General features: G+C 39.9%; 1 protein-coding gene across 3 annotated transcripts in view; it reads left to right on the forward strand.

The window, feature by feature from the left end:
- PSMD5 (proteasome 26S subunit, non-ATPase 5) overlaps window positions 1-18,369 on the forward strand; it is a 45,867-nt gene that overhangs the window by 3,886 nt on the left and 23,612 nt on the right. For all 3 annotated transcript variants that reach the window (XM_003833094.7, XM_008958613.6, XM_034928951.3), the window contains exons 2-8: window positions 5,899-6,043; window positions 7,400-7,513; window positions 7,881-8,009; window positions 10,162-10,271; window positions 12,471-12,613; window positions 14,690-14,881; window positions 17,923-18,032. In XM_003833094.7, coding sequence (XP_003833142.1) covers window positions 5,899-6,043; window positions 7,400-7,513; window positions 7,881-8,009; window positions 10,162-10,271; window positions 12,471-12,613; window positions 14,690-14,881; window positions 17,923-18,032 — 943 coding nt within the window. The remainder of the gene's footprint in view (window positions 1-5,898; window positions 6,044-7,399; window positions 7,514-7,880; window positions 8,010-10,161; window positions 10,272-12,470; window positions 12,614-14,689; window positions 14,882-17,922; window positions 18,033-18,369) is intronic.

Below are 18,369 nucleotides of genomic sequence, written 5' to 3' on the forward strand. Positions count from 1 at the left end.
TGGTGCTAATCTTTTCTGTGGTTTCCCATTGCCTGTAGTGAGTTTTTAGAATGCCATTTGAGCCCTTTACAGTATATTTCCATCCTACTTTTCCAACCTCACTTTTTTCCTCCACTCCACTTCTTTTCATCTGCTCCAGCTACCATGTGGCACCCTTGTTTTTCCTTAAGCCTGACTTGCACTTTCCTAACTTTACTCATACCAGCCTTTCTAACTGAAATACTTTGCTGTCTGTCCATATTCTGTCCATCCTTTTAGGCCCACTAAAGAGCCATCTCCTCCAAAATATTTTTCTCAATTATTCTAGTTGCAAATGACTGCTCCTCAGATCTGCTAAAGGACATTATTGTTATTTCTGTTAATGATAATTGACACTATTACCTATGTTATAGTTCTCTGTGTGTCTATTTCCAGTTTGTAAATTCTTTGAAGGCAGTGACCACATTTTGTTCATGTCTGCATCCCTCTTAGGGCCCAGCACATAATGAAGTGTACGCCCAATTAAATTTGAGGCTCACAGAGTTTAGAGTGGCCACCTTGTCCAACCTCTCCTATTAGAGATGAAGAGACTTCCAGAGGTCATACTGCAAGTTGACAGCAGAGATGCAGTAGGAACTGAAGTGAGGCAGAATTTGAGGATTCAGGTCCATGGGGAAGATAGTTTGCTGAATGAAGGAGCAGTGCTTTAGGGAACAATTTTAATGGAATTTAAAGACAGAGTAATTCAGAACTGGATACATAGTAGATACCAACTGCACCTTGTGGGAATAATTCTCTGGATAGTATCTGGCAGTCTTCAGATACTTTGCTGTTATCCTGGCTAAACCACATAAGTTGTTGTGTGTTGGTTCACAGTCTGATCTTGTAGATGTAAGTTAGAATCTTGACAGTTTTTTTTGAGAGAGTTTAAGTCCTAAGATTACTGCTTTAGAACATGAAAATCAAACAAGACTAATTTTAAGCATTAACTCTTTGGCTCGTTGGCAAAGAAGGGTCACATAGGATCTGAAATTTGTGCACTGTGCAGTTTAACGTACCACTACTTTTTTTTAAACAGCTTTCAAAGGTATAATTTATATACAATGAACTGCACTTAATAAAACGTACAAGTTGGCAAGTTTTGACATATGTATATACCCATGAAACCATCGCCACAATTAAGATAGTGAATGTATCTTTCACTCCCAGAGGCTCCCTCATACCCCTTGCTAATCTCTCCCTGTTTCAACCAGTCAACCGCTGATCTGCTTTCTCTCACTGTAGATGAACTTGCCCTTTATTTTGGCCAGACATGGGGGGAAGGGATCATACAAATGGAGTCATACATTATGTATTCTTTTGTTTGGTTTCCTTCACATAGCATAGTTATTTTGAGATTTATCTATGTGGCATGAATAAATAGTTCATTCCTTTTTATTGTTGAGTGGTAGTCCATTGTATGAATGTACTACAGTTTTTTATCCATTCCCCTGTTGGTGAACATTTGAGATTTGAATTGTTTTCTGTTTGGAGATATTACAAATGACAGTGCCGTGAGCATTCATGTACAAGTCTTTACATAAAAATATTCTTTCTTTTCTCTTTGAGTAAATAGCTAGGAATGAAATGGCTAGATGGTATGGTAGGTGTATATTTAACTTTTTAAGCAACTGGCAAACTGTTTTCCAAAGTGGTTATAGTATTTTATATTTCTACCAGCAGTGTATGAGAGTAGATCATAGACCTAAATATAAAACCTAAAACTACAAAACTTCTAGAAGAAAACAGGAAAAAAAAAGTATGACTTTGAGTTAAACAGACTTCTTTAATATGACACCAAAAGCATGATCTATACAAGAATAAATTGAGCTGGGTGTGGTGGCTCATGCCTGTGGTTCCAGCTATTCAGGAGGCTGAGGTGGAGGCTACAGTGACCTGTGATTGCTCCACTACACCAGCCTGGGTGACAGAGAGAGCCTGTCTAAAAAAAAGAACAAAGTGATACAAAGTAGAATTAATCAAAATTAAACATTCGGTTCTTCAGGCTAGGTGGTGGCTAACGCCTGTAATCCCAGCACTTTGGAAGGCTGAGGTGGGCGGATCATGAGGTCAGGAGTTTCAGACCAGCCTGACCAACATGGTGAAACCCTGTCTCTACTAAAAATACAAAAATTGGCTGGGCGCGGTGGCTAACGCCTGTAATCCCAGCACTTTGGGAGGCCAAGGTGGGCAGATCACGAGGTCAGGAGATAGAGACCATCCTGGCTAACACAGTGAAACCCCATCTCTACTAAAAATACCAAAAATTAGCCAGGCATAGTGGCAGGCACCTGTAGTCCCAGCTACTCGGGAGGCTGAGGCAGGAGAATCGCTTGAACCTGGGAGGCAGAGGTTGCAGTGAGCCAAGATCGCACCACTGCACTCTAGCCTGGGCAACAGAGTGAGACTCAGTCTCAAAAAAAAAAAAAAGAAAAAGAAAAAAATCGGTTCTTCGAAGGTTACATACAGTTAAGAGAATGAAAAGAAAAGTCACAAATGGAGAAAAATCTTTGTGAAGAATATATCTGATAAAAGACTTCTATTCAGAATATGTAAGGAGCTTTCAAAACTAAATAGCAAGAAAAGAAATAACCCAATTAAAACATGGGCCAAAGATTTGAACAAGAAGTACAGATGGGGCCAGGCATGGTGGCTCACACCTGTAATCCCAGCACTTTGGGAGGCCAAGGCAGGTGGATCACCTGAGGTCAGGAATTCGAGGCCAGCCTGGCCAACCTGGTGAAACCCCATCTCTACTAAAAATACAAAAATTAGCTGGGCTTGGTGGCAGACACCTGTGATCCCAGCTACTCGGGAGGCTGAGGCAGGAGAATCACTTGAACCCAGGAGGTGGAGGTTGCAGTGAGCCAAGATCACGCCATCGCACTCCAGCCTGGGCGAAAGAGTGAGACTCCATCTCAAAAAAAAAAAAAAAAAAAGTACAGATGATAAATATGCACGTAGAAAGATATTCAACATTAAATAGGGAAATACAAATTAAAATTACAGTGAGATTCTACTGCACACTATTAGATTGGCTAAAATTTTAAAAGGCACAGAAGCAATGCAACCCACATGTGCAACCAAAGTGTCTATGAAGGGATGAATGGATAAACAAAATGGGGTATATACATATGATGGGATATTGTACATCTTGCCTTAAAAAGAAAGGAAATTCTGACAGATGAACTTTGAAGACGTTGTGCTAAATGAAATAAACCAGACACAAAAGGATAAATGTTGTATGCTTTTACTTACATACCGAGAGTAGTCAAATCTAGAGAGACAGAAAGTAGAATGGTGGTTGCCAGGAGCTTGGGGAGGGGAGAATAGGGAGTGTTCAATGGATGCAGAGTTTCTGGTTGGGAAGAGGAAAATGTTCCGGAGATGGACGATGGTGATGGCTGGACAACAAAGTGAATGTACTTATTCCCACAGAACTGTGCGTTTAAGAATGGTTAAAATGGTAAATTTTACCTGTAATCACATTTTTTTTTTTAAAGGAAAAGAAAACCATACTTATAAGTATCCTCATTCCTCCTCTTCCCCGTTCCTCCAGCCTCTGGCAACCAGGAATCTACTTTATTTTATTTTATTTTATTTTTTTTGAGACAGAGTTTCGTTCTTGTCGCCTAGGCTGGAGTGCGATGGCGCTATCTCGACTCACTGCAACTGCCGCCTCCTGGGTTCAAGCGATTCTCCTGCCTCAGCCTCCTGAAGTAGGTGGGATTACAGGCGCCCACTACCACACCCAGCTAATTTTTTTTGTATTTTTAGTTGAGATGGGGTTTCACCATATTGGCCAGTCTGGTCTTGAACTCCTGACCTCAGGTGACCCACCTGCTGTGGCCTCCCAAAGTGCTGGGATTACAGGCGTGAGTCACCGAGCCTAGCGGAATCTACTTTCTATATGGATTCGTCTATTCTGGACATTTCATATAAATAGAATCATTCTCAAAAGGAAGCCTTTTGTGTCTGGCTTATTTCACTTAGCATAATATTTTAAAGGTTTATTCATGTTGTGATATGTATCATTACTTCATTGCTTTTTATGGCTGAATAATATTCATTATATGCACATAACACATGTTTATCCTTTCATCACTTGGTGGACATTTGGATTGTTTCCACTGCTGTGAACATTTGTGTACAAGTTTTGTGAAAATAGCATGTTTTCAATTATCTTTGGTATAAAAACATTCTTAATACTACCTTAGGTTCAATTATGCAAAGTGAAATTCCTGAATTAAAAGAGTATGTTCATTTTTAAGGCTTTTCATTTGTATCATGTAGTTACCTACCCAAAAGGTTGTATCAGTTGAATTGTATACTACTACTAACAATATATTAGCCCATTTATTTGTAGTGTCTATTAAGAGACAAGAAAATTGTTCTGAAAACATCTTCTGTATCTACCACTGGTAGTCATCAGTTTCTCTTACATAGTTCTTCCCTCTTCTCTCTATCCTCACTGCTGCTCCCCTGGTTTACTCCTTCATCACCTCTCACCATTTACTGCCTTGTAATTGAAAATTCTTCCCCTAACACTGGTGCAGAGTGAATTCTATAAGTCAGATCTCGTCATTTTACTTCTTTAAGACCACTTATGGCCTGCCATTGATTTTCTGGAAGAAGTCTAAATTCCAAGCATGACATAAAATACCTGTTAGAATCTGGCTTCTGTGCATCTTTTCAGTTTCAGTTCTTGTCCTTCACCTCACCCTTTTACCTTCTCACCACCTCTCTCCCTTTCTGACCCCAATCATACCAAACTACTTGTTCCTTGAAAGTATAACACTATGTCTTATTCCTCTCTGCCTTTTCATGTGCTGCTACTCCCTCTACCTAGAACACTTTTCTTCTGGGTAACTCCTACTTTTTCTCAAAATTTAGTTTAGATGTTACCCTTCTGGGAAGCCTTCCCTGTACCCTCTGTTCTTTTTTAAGCTCCTATAATTTCTAGTCTTAGCCCATAGCGTTTATTTATCTGGATTACAGTTGCCTTTTTTTTCTGTATCTTTCATTGGATTGAGCTCCTTAAGACTAGAGAATATATCGGGCCAGGCACGGTGTCTCACACCTGTAATCCCAGCACTTTGGGAGGCTGAGGTGGGAGAATCACAAGGTCAGGAGATCGAGATCATCATGGCTAACACAGTGAAACCCCCGTCTCTGCTAAAAATACAAAAAGTTAGCCGGGTGTGGTGGCATGCACCTGTAGTCCCAGCTACTCGGGAGGCTGAGGCAGGGGAATTGTTTGAACCCAGGAGGCAGAGGTTGCAGTGAGCAGAGATCGTGCCACTGTACTCCAGCCTGGGCAACAGAGCAAGACTCTTGTCTCAAAAAAAAAAAAAAAAAAAAAAGCCAGGTGCGGTGGCCCAAGCCTGTAATCCCAGCATTTTGGGAGGCCGAGGCAGGTGGATCACCTGAGGTCAGGAGTTCGAGACCAGCCTGGCCAACATGGTGAAACCTCGTCTCTAAAAATACAAAAATTATCCCAGCATGGTGGCAGGCCCCTGTAATCCCAGCTACTCGGGAGGCTGAGGCAGGAGAATTGCTTGAACCTGGGAGGTGGAGGTTGCAGTGAGCCAAGATCAGGCCATTGCATTCCAGCCTGGGCGACAGAGCAAAACTGCACCTCAAAAAAAAAAAAAAAAAAAAAAAAAAGACTAGAGTGCATATCTTATTCTTCTCTGTAGCCCCAGCACAGGCAATGCGCATAATAGGTACTTAGCAAATGTTTAGTAGGTGAGTGAAAGCTGCTGTTTCAAAAAGAAGTCTGTGTGGAGGAGACGCTGACGCAAGCTTCAGCTATTATTAGGTTGTTACTTCCTACCTGGGCAGGATATGAACTAATAAGATTTATGATGTCTCCTTCAGGGAAAAGACTACTTTGTGTGTATCCATTCTGGAGAGATTGCTTCAAGCTATGGAACCAGTTCACGTGGCCCGGAACCTCAGGGTTGACCTGCAGAGGGGACTAATTCACCCTGATGATTCTGTAAAAATCCTCACTCTTTCCCAGGTATGAAATTCTACTAGGAACCGACATTGACCACCTGCTCTGGGCCAGGTTCTGCACTGGGACAGAAAGATGAAGAAAGCACAGTATTTCTCTCTCTCCTTCCCTCTTCCTTCTCCCCCTCTCCTCTCCTCCCTCTTTCCCCCTAGGAAATGTGTGGTCTATTCCAATGTGCATAGCTAACTATAACCTGGGAGATACAAGCTAAAGAAAGAAGTTCCATTAAGTACCATCTAAATCATTCATTAATCAGATACTGACTGAGTTCCTTTTACATGCCAGGCATGGTGCCATATGCTGTTAGAGTTACCAAGATAAACAAAACCGATTACTTTCCTTCAAGGAGCTCCTAGTGTAAAGAAAAAGATTCCTATGTGTTCAAATAGCTCTCTGCCATTTTAGATTCTGTTACACTGGATGAACCAAATGCTATTGTAAAGGTCACTAAACCAACAATTAAGACAGTAACTCTTATCATCCTGGTAACCAAAGCATCCTGCTATTTGAGTGAAGAGCTGCTGCTAAGGATTATCTTGTTGAAACGTTAGGAGCTAAACAGTTACTCAGTAGATACTGAACTACTGTTTTTCCTTTTCTGTGTTTATTCAGCAAAAAAGGGCGCTGGGCACAGTGGCTCACGCCTGTAATCCCAGCACTTTGGGAAGCCAAGGCAGGCGGATCACCTGAGGTCAGGAGTTCAAGACCAGCCTGGCCAACATGGTGAAACCCTGTCTCTACACAAATACAGAAATTAGCCGGGCATGATGGCAGGTGCCTGTAATCCCAGCTACTCAGGAGGCTGAGGTGGGAGAATCGTTTGAACCCAGGAGGCAGAGGTTGTAGTGAGCTGAGATCGCGCCACTGCACTCCAGCCTGGGCGAAAGAGTGAGACTCCATCTCAAAAAAAAAAAAGTTGGGGGAAAGGGGGAAGATATCAGTTTATTCACTGGCCATTTATATGCCAGACACTGTAGCAGGTGCTTTGCCTGTTCGGTCTCGTTTAATCTTCGTAACTATCCTGGAATTAAATATTGTGTTCCCATTTTACGGATAAGAAATGGGGCTAAAATTTGTGCAAGGTCAGTATAGCTAAACATAGAGCTGGGTTTGTATTGTTTTCACTCACTGAGCTATCTTACCTCTTTACCCACTTTCTTTTTTCTTTCCTTTCAAAGATGTGACTATACCATATGTGTGTTTGACTGAATGCATTTAGGTCATTTTGATTTTTTAATGAATTGATATATGGCTGTGATCACTAACTCCTAAAATAACTGTGCACTAAGGAAATTGGACCATCGTGTGTTTACCGTATGTTGCCCTACTTTAGAAGAGTGTTTCTGATTGTTTTTCTTTCAGATTGGAAGAATTGTTGAAAATTCTGATGCTGTTACTGAGATTCTAAATAATGCTGAATTACTAAAACAAATTGTTTATTGCATTGGTGGAGAGAATCTATCTGTAGCAAAAGCGGTGAGTCTACTAGAATCATTGACTTAAATGTGCAGAGACATCAGTGTCCCAAAAGATAAAGGCCTTCTGAATTGAGAGTGAAGGTTTAGAATGGATGATTTGCGTAATGGAATTTACAACTTCATATGGATTGTGTAAAATAAATGGTTGTCAAGTAAATACTAGTAAACCCCATTCATTTTCTAGGATATACATATCTACAGTATCCATCATAATTCTATGGGGGATGCCTTGCGTCTTTTCCAATTATAAATAATAGCTAAAACATGGGCAAGGTGCATTCCATGCACTATTTTTACATCACTCTTATGAAGTAGATAATAACCTGCATTTTGGGAATGTAAGAGATATTTTCTTTCTTTATAAGGCTATCAAATCCCTGTCAAGAATATCACTAACCCAAGCTGGACTGGAGGCTTTATTTGAAAGCAATCTGCTGGATGATTTGAAAAGTGTAATGAAAACAAATGACATTGTTCGATACAGGGTGTATGAGGTAAGATAAAAAGCACACTTTCTCATGCTTACAAAGCAGAATGCAGTTTGGCTTATGCTGAAAAGCAAGATGGCTCATTAAGTATATAATCTGTGTTTGGCCCTACAGTAGGTGCTGGGAATATAAGGATGCATTCCCAGCCTAGTATGTGAGACAGTCATAAAAAATACTTACAGCCCAGCTCTATGGGAGGCAAGGGCAGGAGGACCCCTTGAGGCCAGGAGTTTCAGACCAGCCTGGGCAACATAGTGAGACCCCATCTCTACAACGATTTTAAAAATTAGCTGTGCATGGTGGTACGTGCATGTCGTCCCAGCTACTCAGGAGGTTGAAGTGGGAGGATCAACTGAGCCCAGAAAGTTGAAGCAGCAGTGAGCCGTGGTTGCACTACTGCACTCCAGCCTGGCCAACAGAGCAAGACCCTTTATATATATACATATATATATATATATTTTTTTTTTTTTACAGTGCAATATAATTACTATGATAGAGAAGATATTGAAACCAGACTTGAAAAAATTTGTAGTAGTAATAAGAAGAAATGGCCCTTATTTGTACCAGCTTTGTACTAAGCACTATGCTAAAATACTCACATATATTATCTTTAATTCTTACAGTAAACTTTGTATGTTGTTATCATTAACCTCATATTGATGGAGCAATTGATCCAAGACCACACAGTTAATAGGGTGCATGTTTGAAATAGAATCCTCTATAGTCTAATTCCATCTTCAGAACACTTTCTTACTTTGCATGTCATGATACCATACTATGCTGCTTTTCCTTCTACCTCTCAGTTTCTTCTCAGCCTCCTGGCTCATTATCCTCCGTTGAATCTTTAATTGTTGGAGTTGATGAAAACAGAGTTCCAAGCCCTGCTTTCACGGTACTCTACTCATTCCTAGGCAGTTTTACTCACTTATGATTTCACTTCCCATCTGTGATGATGCCTCTCAGATGTAAACTTCCAACTGAGACCTTTCTTCTGAGCTCGAACCTTCATGCTCAACTGCTTACTCACTCTTGGCCCCTTGGGTATATTCTAGGCCACTCAAACTCATGCTGAAATCAAATTCCTGATCTTCCATATCCACCCTATCCCCCTAATAAAACATAAGACAACAAACTGGCTGTGTCTCACAGTCTGCTTAGTTGGGTATTAGACCTTGGCTCATTCTGAGGCCTGTTTTCCCTGCCACATATCCATTCGGTCATCATATTTTGTTGATTTTATTTAAACCCCTGCATTTCTCTTCATTAGTACAGCTTCTACCACCCTAGACTAACTTACTGGTGTCACTCACCTGGGCTACTATATTTGCATCCAAACTGGTCTCCACTCATCCATTTTTATCATCCCTAGTCTATCTTCTCATGCAGTCAGAATGGTCTTTTAAAAGTCCAAATCTGATTGTGTCATTTCTCTGCTTAAAACCCTTCAGTGTCTTCCTATATCTCTCAGTAAGACCTCAGAACATACTTGCTGAATGAGTAAGTGAATGACTGACTGACTGACTGACAGGATGCCTGAATGAGTGAATGGTTTTATAATCTGTTTGTTGTGGCTGATTCAGGCTTTTGTACCCTGATTGATGATTGCTTGGGCGGGAAAGTGCTGATACACCTAGATATAATGGAACATTTCTGTGCCAAGGTGGCAGGGCATGGTGGCTCATGCCTGTAATCTCAACACTTCAGGAGGCCAGGGCGGGCAGATCACTTGAGGGCAGGAGTTCAAGACAAGCCTGGCCAACATGGCAAAACTCCATCGCTACTAAAAATACAAAACAATTAGCCAGGTGTGGTGGTGCATGCCTGTAATCCCAGCTACTGGGGAGGCTGAGGCACGAGAATCGCTTGAACTCAAGAGGCAGAGGTTGCAGTGAGCTGAGATCACGCCACTGCACTCCAGCCTAGGTGACAGAGTGAGACTCTGTCTCAAAAATAATAATAATAATAATAATAATAATCTGTGCCAAAGTAATTTCTTATGCGTTCACTGAAGTTTTTCTACTTAAAGAGACAAATAATGGATTTTTTAAAACTCATTTATAAAAAGTACCTAGTCCTACATTTAACTTAAAATGAGATCTATCAGGCGTAGGGCTGTTTTGACCTTTTTCTTTTTTCTGTTTTTTTTTTTTTATTTCAGCTAATTATAGAGATTTCTTCCGTGTCACCAGAATCTTTAAACTACTGTACCACAAGTGGATTGGTAACCCAGCTCCTGAGAGAGCTGACTGGTGAGGATGTGTTGGTCAGGTGTGTTGACTGAGTTCTTAAAGTGAAATATCCTCTTTTGAAGGGCTGGGAAACAACCTTGGGACATCTGTGATTTTCTCTATTAGAGACTTTGCCCAGGTTGCAATCTCATGACTGATGTGTGTCCTGAAGGAGGGATCTTTAGAAAATTGTTCAAATTACATCGTGACAACATACTGGAACTTGGGAAAGCCCCACATGACAATTCAGCTACTTTCAAGTGACTCTGTTCCATGTCCCTAGGCCTGTGTGCTCTTAAAAAGTTGCAATCATGTGGTAACTGCCATTTTGAATTACTAATATTTTATCATATTCATTTATTTTGGCATTGTTAAATAGCAACACTATGGCATGATAGAAAAAACATGGGCTAGGCCGGGTGCGGTGGCTCACGCCTATAATCCCAGCACTTTGGGAGGCTGAGGTGGGCGATTCATGAGGTCAGGAGTTCAAGACCAGCCTGGCCAACATAGTGAAACCCTGTCCCTACTAAAAATACAAAAATTAGCTGGGCATGGTGGCATGTGCCTATATTCCCAGCTACTCGGGAGGCTGAGGAAGGAGAATTGCTTGAACCTGGGAGGTGGAGGTTGCACCACTGTACTCCAGCCTGGGCAACAGAGTAAGACTCTGTCTCAAAAAAAAAAAAAAAAAAAAAAGAATATGAGCTTTTCAAAATGAGGAAGACTTGGCTTGCATGCCTCTCTACTATTTATTAGCTGTTTGGCCTTGGACAGATAATTATAAGCTTTCTACATCTCAGTTTCCTCATCTCTCAGATAGAACAGTAACTAAAAAAGATATTGTGCCAGGTGCAGTGGCTCACAGCCTGTAATCCCAGCACTTTGGGAGGCTGAGGCGGGTGGATTACCTGAGGTCAGGAATTCAGGACCAGCCTGGCCAATACGGTGAAACCCTGTCTCTACTAAAAAAATACAAAAAATTAGCTGGGCATGGTGGTGGGTGCCTGTAATCCTAGCTACTGGGAAGGCTGAGACAAGAGAATTGCTTAAACCCGGGAGGTGAAGATTGCAGGGAGCCAAGATCGTGCCATTGCACTCCAGCCTGGGCAACAAGAGCAAAACTCCGTCTCAAAAAAAATAAAAAGATATTGTAAGAATTAAGCTAATTGACCATAGAAAGCAGTACAATGGCTGACATAGGTTCTCAAAGAAATGTTAATTCCAGTCTCTTCCACCCGCTATTCCCTAAATCCCCTTTAATATCTGCCAAATGTTCCTTTGTTGATATTCCACAGTTTACTAATACCTCCTCACTGTTGAACAGTTGATTTGCTTCAAGTATTTTGCTGTTATGATAGCATTATAGTTATCTTTGTGTATATAGGTTTTGATTTTTCTTATCTTAAATGATTTTCTGATTGTCCTGTGTTCTTTAAACATGGCTGAATTTATTAAACCCATATGAGTAAATCAGTCACTAGTTACATTGCTTCAGTGCATTTGAGTGTCTCAACCTAATGAGACAATTAATTTTGTTAATTATTTTTTAGCATTGTATCAAATTTTGTGACATAGAAAAAAACCTGTAAATGGTCAGTCAAAACACTTTAGGATCAACTACCAACTAAATAAATTTTTTAGTTATTTTCTTTGATCATGGTTGGATATGAGATGATACCAAAGAATTATTGTTAATTTCTTAATATGTGGCAGTGGCATTATAATTGTGTAAGGAAACATATGTGTTTTGTAGAGATGCATACTAAAGTATGCAGGGGTAAATGGCAGGGTGACTAGGATTTGCTTTAAAATAGTTCAGCAAAAAGTAGGGAAAAGAGATGAAATAAGTAAAGCAAAATCTTCATAACCATAAAATCAGGTTATGTGTATATGGGGGCTTACTGTATTCTCATTACTTTTGTGTATGATATTTCAAAATAAAACACAAATTTAGAAAATATTTTAGGAAGCAGCTAGGTTATAGTGGAAACAATAGTGGACTTCAAATCAGAAGGTCAAGATTTAAATAGAAACTCTGCCTATAATAACAATATGATTACAAAGAAGTCACTGCAAATTTCTAGGCCTTAGGGCTTCATGTGAAAAGAGGAGCCAAGATTATTGACCTTTCGAATGTGATAAGAAGAATTAAATAAGATAACCTGTATGAGAACAATTTATAAACTATGCAAATCCTGTGCAAAATCTCCTTGTTTTTGTCCTTCTGACATTTTAGAGCCACCTGTATAGAAATGGTGACATCACTGGCATATACTCATCATGGACGACAGTATCTTGCTCAAGAAGGAGTAATTGATCAAATTTCTAATATAATTGTTGGGGCAGATTCAGACCCTTTCTCTAGCTTCTATCTGCCAGGTAAGAAACACTGATGCCTATGGAAATGATGGTGCGTGTTTTATTTCTGAGTTATCTCTGACATCAGGGGGTTGGGGTAGGGAGTGGACAGGGATTGTTTTCCTTTAGAGCTGATTTCCTTAATGAGCTGATTTCGTTTAGAAGATATCTAGAGCCACCAAGTTCAAATTCAACAGCACATTAAAAGGGTCATCCACCCTGATGAAGTGGGATTTATCCTATGGATGCAGGGAGGGTTCAGCATACACAAATCAATAAATAAGATATACTATGTTAACAGAATAAAGACAGCAACCAAGTAATGCGGGAAAAGCATTTCACAAATTTCACCTTTCTTTTATGATAAAAACTCTTAACAAATTAAGTATAGAAGGAATCTATCTCAACACAATAAAGGCCATGTATGACAAACCCACAGCTAACATACTCAGCGGTGAAAAGTTGAAAGCGTTCCTCTAAGATCAGGAACAAGGCCGGGCGCAGTGGCTCATGCCTGTAATCCCAACACTCTGGGAGGCCAAGGCAGGCAGATCATGAGGTCAGGTGATCGAGACCATCCTGGCTAACACAGTGAAACCCCATCTCAACTAAAAATACAAAAAATTAGCCGGGCATGGTGGTGGGTGCCGGTAGTCCCAGCTACTCAGGAGGCTGAGGCAGGAGAATCCCTTGAACCTGGGAGGTGGAGATTGCAGTGAGCCAGGATCGCGCCACTGCACTCCAGCCTGGACAACAGAGTGAGACTCCATCTCAAAAAAAAAAAAAAAAAAGATCAGGACAAGGATGCCTACAATTACCACTTCTATTCAGCAAAGTACAAGAAGTTATAGCCAGAGCAATTAGGCAAGATAAATAAATAAAAGGCATCCAAATCGGAAAGAAAGAAGTGAAAATTTCCCTGTTTGCAAGTGATGTAATGTTTTATTAATATATAGAATAAAGATTCCACCAAAAAACTGTTAGAATGAATAAATAAATTCAATAAAGCTGCAGGATACAAAATCAGTGCATAAAAATCCGTAGCATTTCTATACACTAACAGTGAACTCTGAAAAAGTAATCAAAGATACATTCCCATTTACAATAGCATTCAAAAAAAATTAAATATTTATGAATAAATTTAAGGAGGTGAAAGATCTGTACACTGAAAACTATAAAAACTGATGAAGGAAATTGAAGAAGACACAAATAAATGGAAAGGTATCCTATGTTCATGGATTGGAAGGATTAATATTATTAAAATGTTCATGCTGCCCAAAGCACTATATAGATTCAGTGCATTCCCTCCAAAATTCTTAAATTTAATGACATTTTTCACGAAAGCAGAAAAAATAATTTTTAAATATACATATTTCAGAATACATTGTTCACAATAAAGATATATGATTTTTTGTCAGTTAAGTTAATTTTTTTAAAAAGATACCTATAGCCTCTTATTGAGGTGGAATCTGTTGCTCTTGGAGCTACGTATTGTTGACTTTGGTTTTCTGGAAACATCAGGGCTATTTAGAACATTAGGATATTTTTCTTTTTGAATATCAACAAAAACATAAATAAAAATACTAGTAATGACATTTACAGTATGTTTCACAGATTAATCATGTCTCTGAGTGGGAGTCTTTATCTGTTGTAGGATCTACTCTTGCCATTCTATTCTGGGTCTTGGTTGATTAGTCTTTCTTGAACACTTCCAGAAATTGGAGATGTATGCCTGCCTTAGGTAGCCTAGCTTATTTTATTAATGAACATATCCATTTAAAAATTTCTTCCTGGTAATGAGTCTAAACTTGCCTTCCTGTAATTTGTATCCACTGGTCCTTTTTCTTTGTTCTCCCTCTTGCATATGCCAGTACTTCAATAGCTGGTCCCAGCTCCATTGACGCCCTCTCTCAGGATCACACATCACAAGTCCTTCAGAATCTCCTAATGGTCTCTCGGATCTCCAGGCAACACACTACTCTAACCTTTCTATGCTTTTCTGGCCTGCAGTTCATTTCTGTTCCTGTGAAGTCATAGAGCCCGCAATTCATGCTGTCTTGTTCCCCTATTAAAATATATTTTTGTAAATCTCTTTAGGATTCGTGAAGTTTTTTGGAAACCTGGCTGTCATGGATAGTCCTCAACAGATCTGTGAGCGTTATCCTATCTTTGTGGAAAAAGTCTTTGAAATGATAGAAAGTCAGGACCCCACTATGATTGGTGTAGCTGTAGACACAGTTGGAATCTTGGGATCCAATGTTGAAGGAAAACAGGTTTTACAGAAAACAGGTTGGTATGACTTGGCCCTGTTCAGGGATATCTTAATTTTTGACAGGGGTTCAATATGTAAGTTCATTTGCTGGTGGGTTAACTACATTGTAGAAACTATTTTATGGGTGGCAGTCTTGTTAACCATGACCTTGGACTCATGTCTGAAAATCTAATAATTATTACGGAAAACCTTTTTTTTTTTTTTTACTTTTCACTGGTTTAGGTTTTCATTGGTTTAGGTTTCTACCAATCGATTTCAACCAAACATTGTTTCCTGTTTCCCCTCTATGATGTCTTCTTTGACTAGATTTCATGGTACAAAGACCATGGGCTAGAGTCAGAAAGGTCTGGATTCATGTCCTTGGGTTTTCTATTCTTTTTTTTTTTTTTTTTTTTTTTTTAAGAGATTGAGAGTGTCTCTCTGTTACCCAGGCTGGCCCCAAACTCCCGGGCTCAAGCAATCCTCCTGCCTCATCCTCTTGATTGGCTGGGTCTACAGGTCCACACCATTGTATCCAGCCCTGACTTTGCTTTTTGAACTTCATTTACTCACTTCACTTTTCTAGGCCTCATTTTCTTCATTTATAAAAATGGCATAACAACTACTTCTCAGGGTTGTTGTGAATATTTATGAAATTTTGAGAAAGGAAAATAAAAGTTTGTTATAAGATTTCATGTTAAGAGATACTTTTGGCATGTTACGAGATACAGTGGTTCATGCCTGTAATCCAGCACTTTGGGAGGCTAAGGTGGGTGGATTGCCTGAGCTCAGGAGTTCAAGACCAGGCTGGGCAACATGGCAAAATCCTATCTCTACTCAAGAATACAAAAATTAACCAGGTATGGTACTGCACAACTGTAGTCCCAGCTACTTGAGAAGCTGAGGAAGGAGAATCGCTTGAACCTGGCAGGTGGAGGTTGCAGTGAGCTGAGATCGTGCCACTACACTCCAGCCTGGGTGACAGAGTGAAATTCTAGCTCAAAAAAAAAAAAAAAAAAAAAAAAGAGGCCAGGTATGGTGGCTCATGCCTGTAATCCCAGCATTTTGGGAGGCCAAAGCAGGTGGATCACTTGAGGTCAGGAGTTCGAGACCAGCCTGGCCAACATGGTGAAACCCTGTCTCTACTAAAAATACAAAAATCAGCCAAGCGTGGTGGTGCATGCCTGCAGTCCCAGCTACTCGGGAGGCTGAGGCAGGAGAATGGCATGAACACAGGAGGTAAAGGTTGCAGTGAGCCGAGATCACACCACTGCACTCCAGCCTGGGCGACAGTGCGAGACTCTGTAAAAAAAAAAAAAAAAAAAAAAGAAATAAAGAAAGATACTTTTATGGAACATCCATGAGGATCAACAGCACAACAAATTTTACACACAAAATAATATGCAGCCCAATTATTAAAATTCTTGAGACACATATGTTGAAAATTATCTCACCTGTAATCCCAGCACTTCAGGAGGCCAAGGCGGGAGGATCTTTTGAGCCCAGGAATTCAAGACCAGCCTCATCAACAACAACAACAAAAAAAATTAGCCAGCTGTGGTGGTGCATGCCTATAGTCCCAGCCACTCGGGAGGCTGAGGTGGGAGAATCATTTGAGCCCAGGAGGTGAAGGCTGTAGTGAGCCTTGATCACTCAGTTGCACTGCAGCCTAGGTGACAGAGTGAGACCCCATCTCAAAAAAAAAAATTTAAAAAGAGGCCAGGCGAGGTGGCTCATGCCTGTAATCCCAACACTTTGGGAGGCCAAGGTGGGTAGATTACCTGAGGTCAAGAGTTCGAGACCAGCCTGGCCAACATGGTCTCTACTAAAAATACAAAAATTAGCTAGGTGTGATGGCAGGCACCTGTAATCCCAGCTACTCGGGAGGTTGAGGCAGGAGAATCGCTTGAACCTGGGCCGTGAGTCGAGATTGCGCCATTGCACTCCAGCCTGGGTGACACAGCGAGACTCCATCTCAAAAAAATAAAAATTAGAAAATAGAAAAAGAAAAAAGAAAATTAATATGCTGTTGTGTATCACAGCTAATATTTTTGTTATATGTCGTTTTCTAAGTGCTTTTACCTATGACAATCGTTTTACAGTCCTGCAAAGAACATACATTGTCATTTTCATTTTCCAGATAAGGTAGATGAAACTTAGAGGAGTTAAGAAAATTTCTAAGGTCATACAAATTACGGCAGCTGCTACTCAAGTCCAGGTCCTTTGATTCCAGTTTTATAACTTTGCCTTATATATGCTGTGTTGCGTGTAATTATGTGTTCTAGGCCTGTCACTGGTTCTCTGACTACATGCTTATTTTTGTATTGGTTTAGGTTGGTAGAGGTCATAGTGTATGAGAGCATACTTTTAAAAAATCTCATTTTTCACTTCATATCCATTAGGATGGCTATTACTTTAAAAAAAAACCCATAAAATAGTAAGTGTTAGGATGTGGAGAAATGGTAACCCTTGTACATTTTATATGTCCTTCATCCAGCAGCTCCACTTTCAGGTGTATACCAAAAAGAATTGAAAGCAGAGACTCAAACAAATGTCTGTACAGCCATGTTCATAGCAGCGTTATTCACAATAACCAGAAAAAGGTGCAAGCAACCCAATGTTCATTGATAGATGAATCAATAAACAAAATGTGGTATATACATAACAATTGAATATTACTCAGCCTTTAAAAAGAATGAGATTCTGGCACATGCTACAGCATGGAGGAAGCCTGCGCCACTGATAACATTATGCTAAGTGAAGTAAGCCAAACACATAAGGACAGATATTGTATGATTCCACTTAGATGAGATGCCTACAAGAGTCCAGTTCACAGGAGGTAGAAAAGTGGTTGGCAGGGGATGAGGGTAGAGAAGAAAGGGAATTATTGTTTGATGGATACAGAGTTTCAGTTTGGGTTGATGAAAAAGTTCTAGAGATGGATGGTTATGATGGTTGCCCAACAGTGTGAATGTACTTAATAGCACTGAACTATACACTAAAAATGGTTAAAATGGTAAATTTTATGTTGTGTATATTTTACCATAATAAAGAAGAATCTCACTGTTATCCTTCAAAGGAACTCGCTTTGAACGCTTGCTTATGAGAATAGGACATCAATCAAAGAATGCCCCAGTGGAGCTAAAAATTAGATGTTTGGATGCAATTTCATCTCTTCTGTACTTACCAGTAAGTAGATAGGGAAATAATGAAGGACAGTGGGATATGTTTGGGAGAATAAATCTGTATGAATCAACATGATAAATGTGATGAAGTAAATACAAGAAGATAACCCTCATTATATGACTGGTGACATTTTTAATTTAAAATGGAATCATAGAGTGTTAGAACTGAAGAGACTCTAGAGACTGCTTAATCAACCACATTCAAAGAAAACTGGGAAAGGTCTGGGCTGGATTTGAGAAAGAGTCCTCCAGACTTAGCCAGTTTCACACAACAAATTAATGACAGAGTGCCATCAGCACTCAGGTGTCTGACTTCTAAATAAGTGCTTTTCTCCAGATCA

Source organism: Pan paniscus, chromosome 11, assembly GCF_029289425.2.
Source record: "Pan paniscus chromosome 11, NHGRI_mPanPan1-v2.0_pri, whole genome shotgun sequence".
In the NCBI taxonomy this organism is placed as follows: Eukaryota; Metazoa; Chordata; class Mammalia; order Primates; family Hominidae; genus Pan; species Pan paniscus.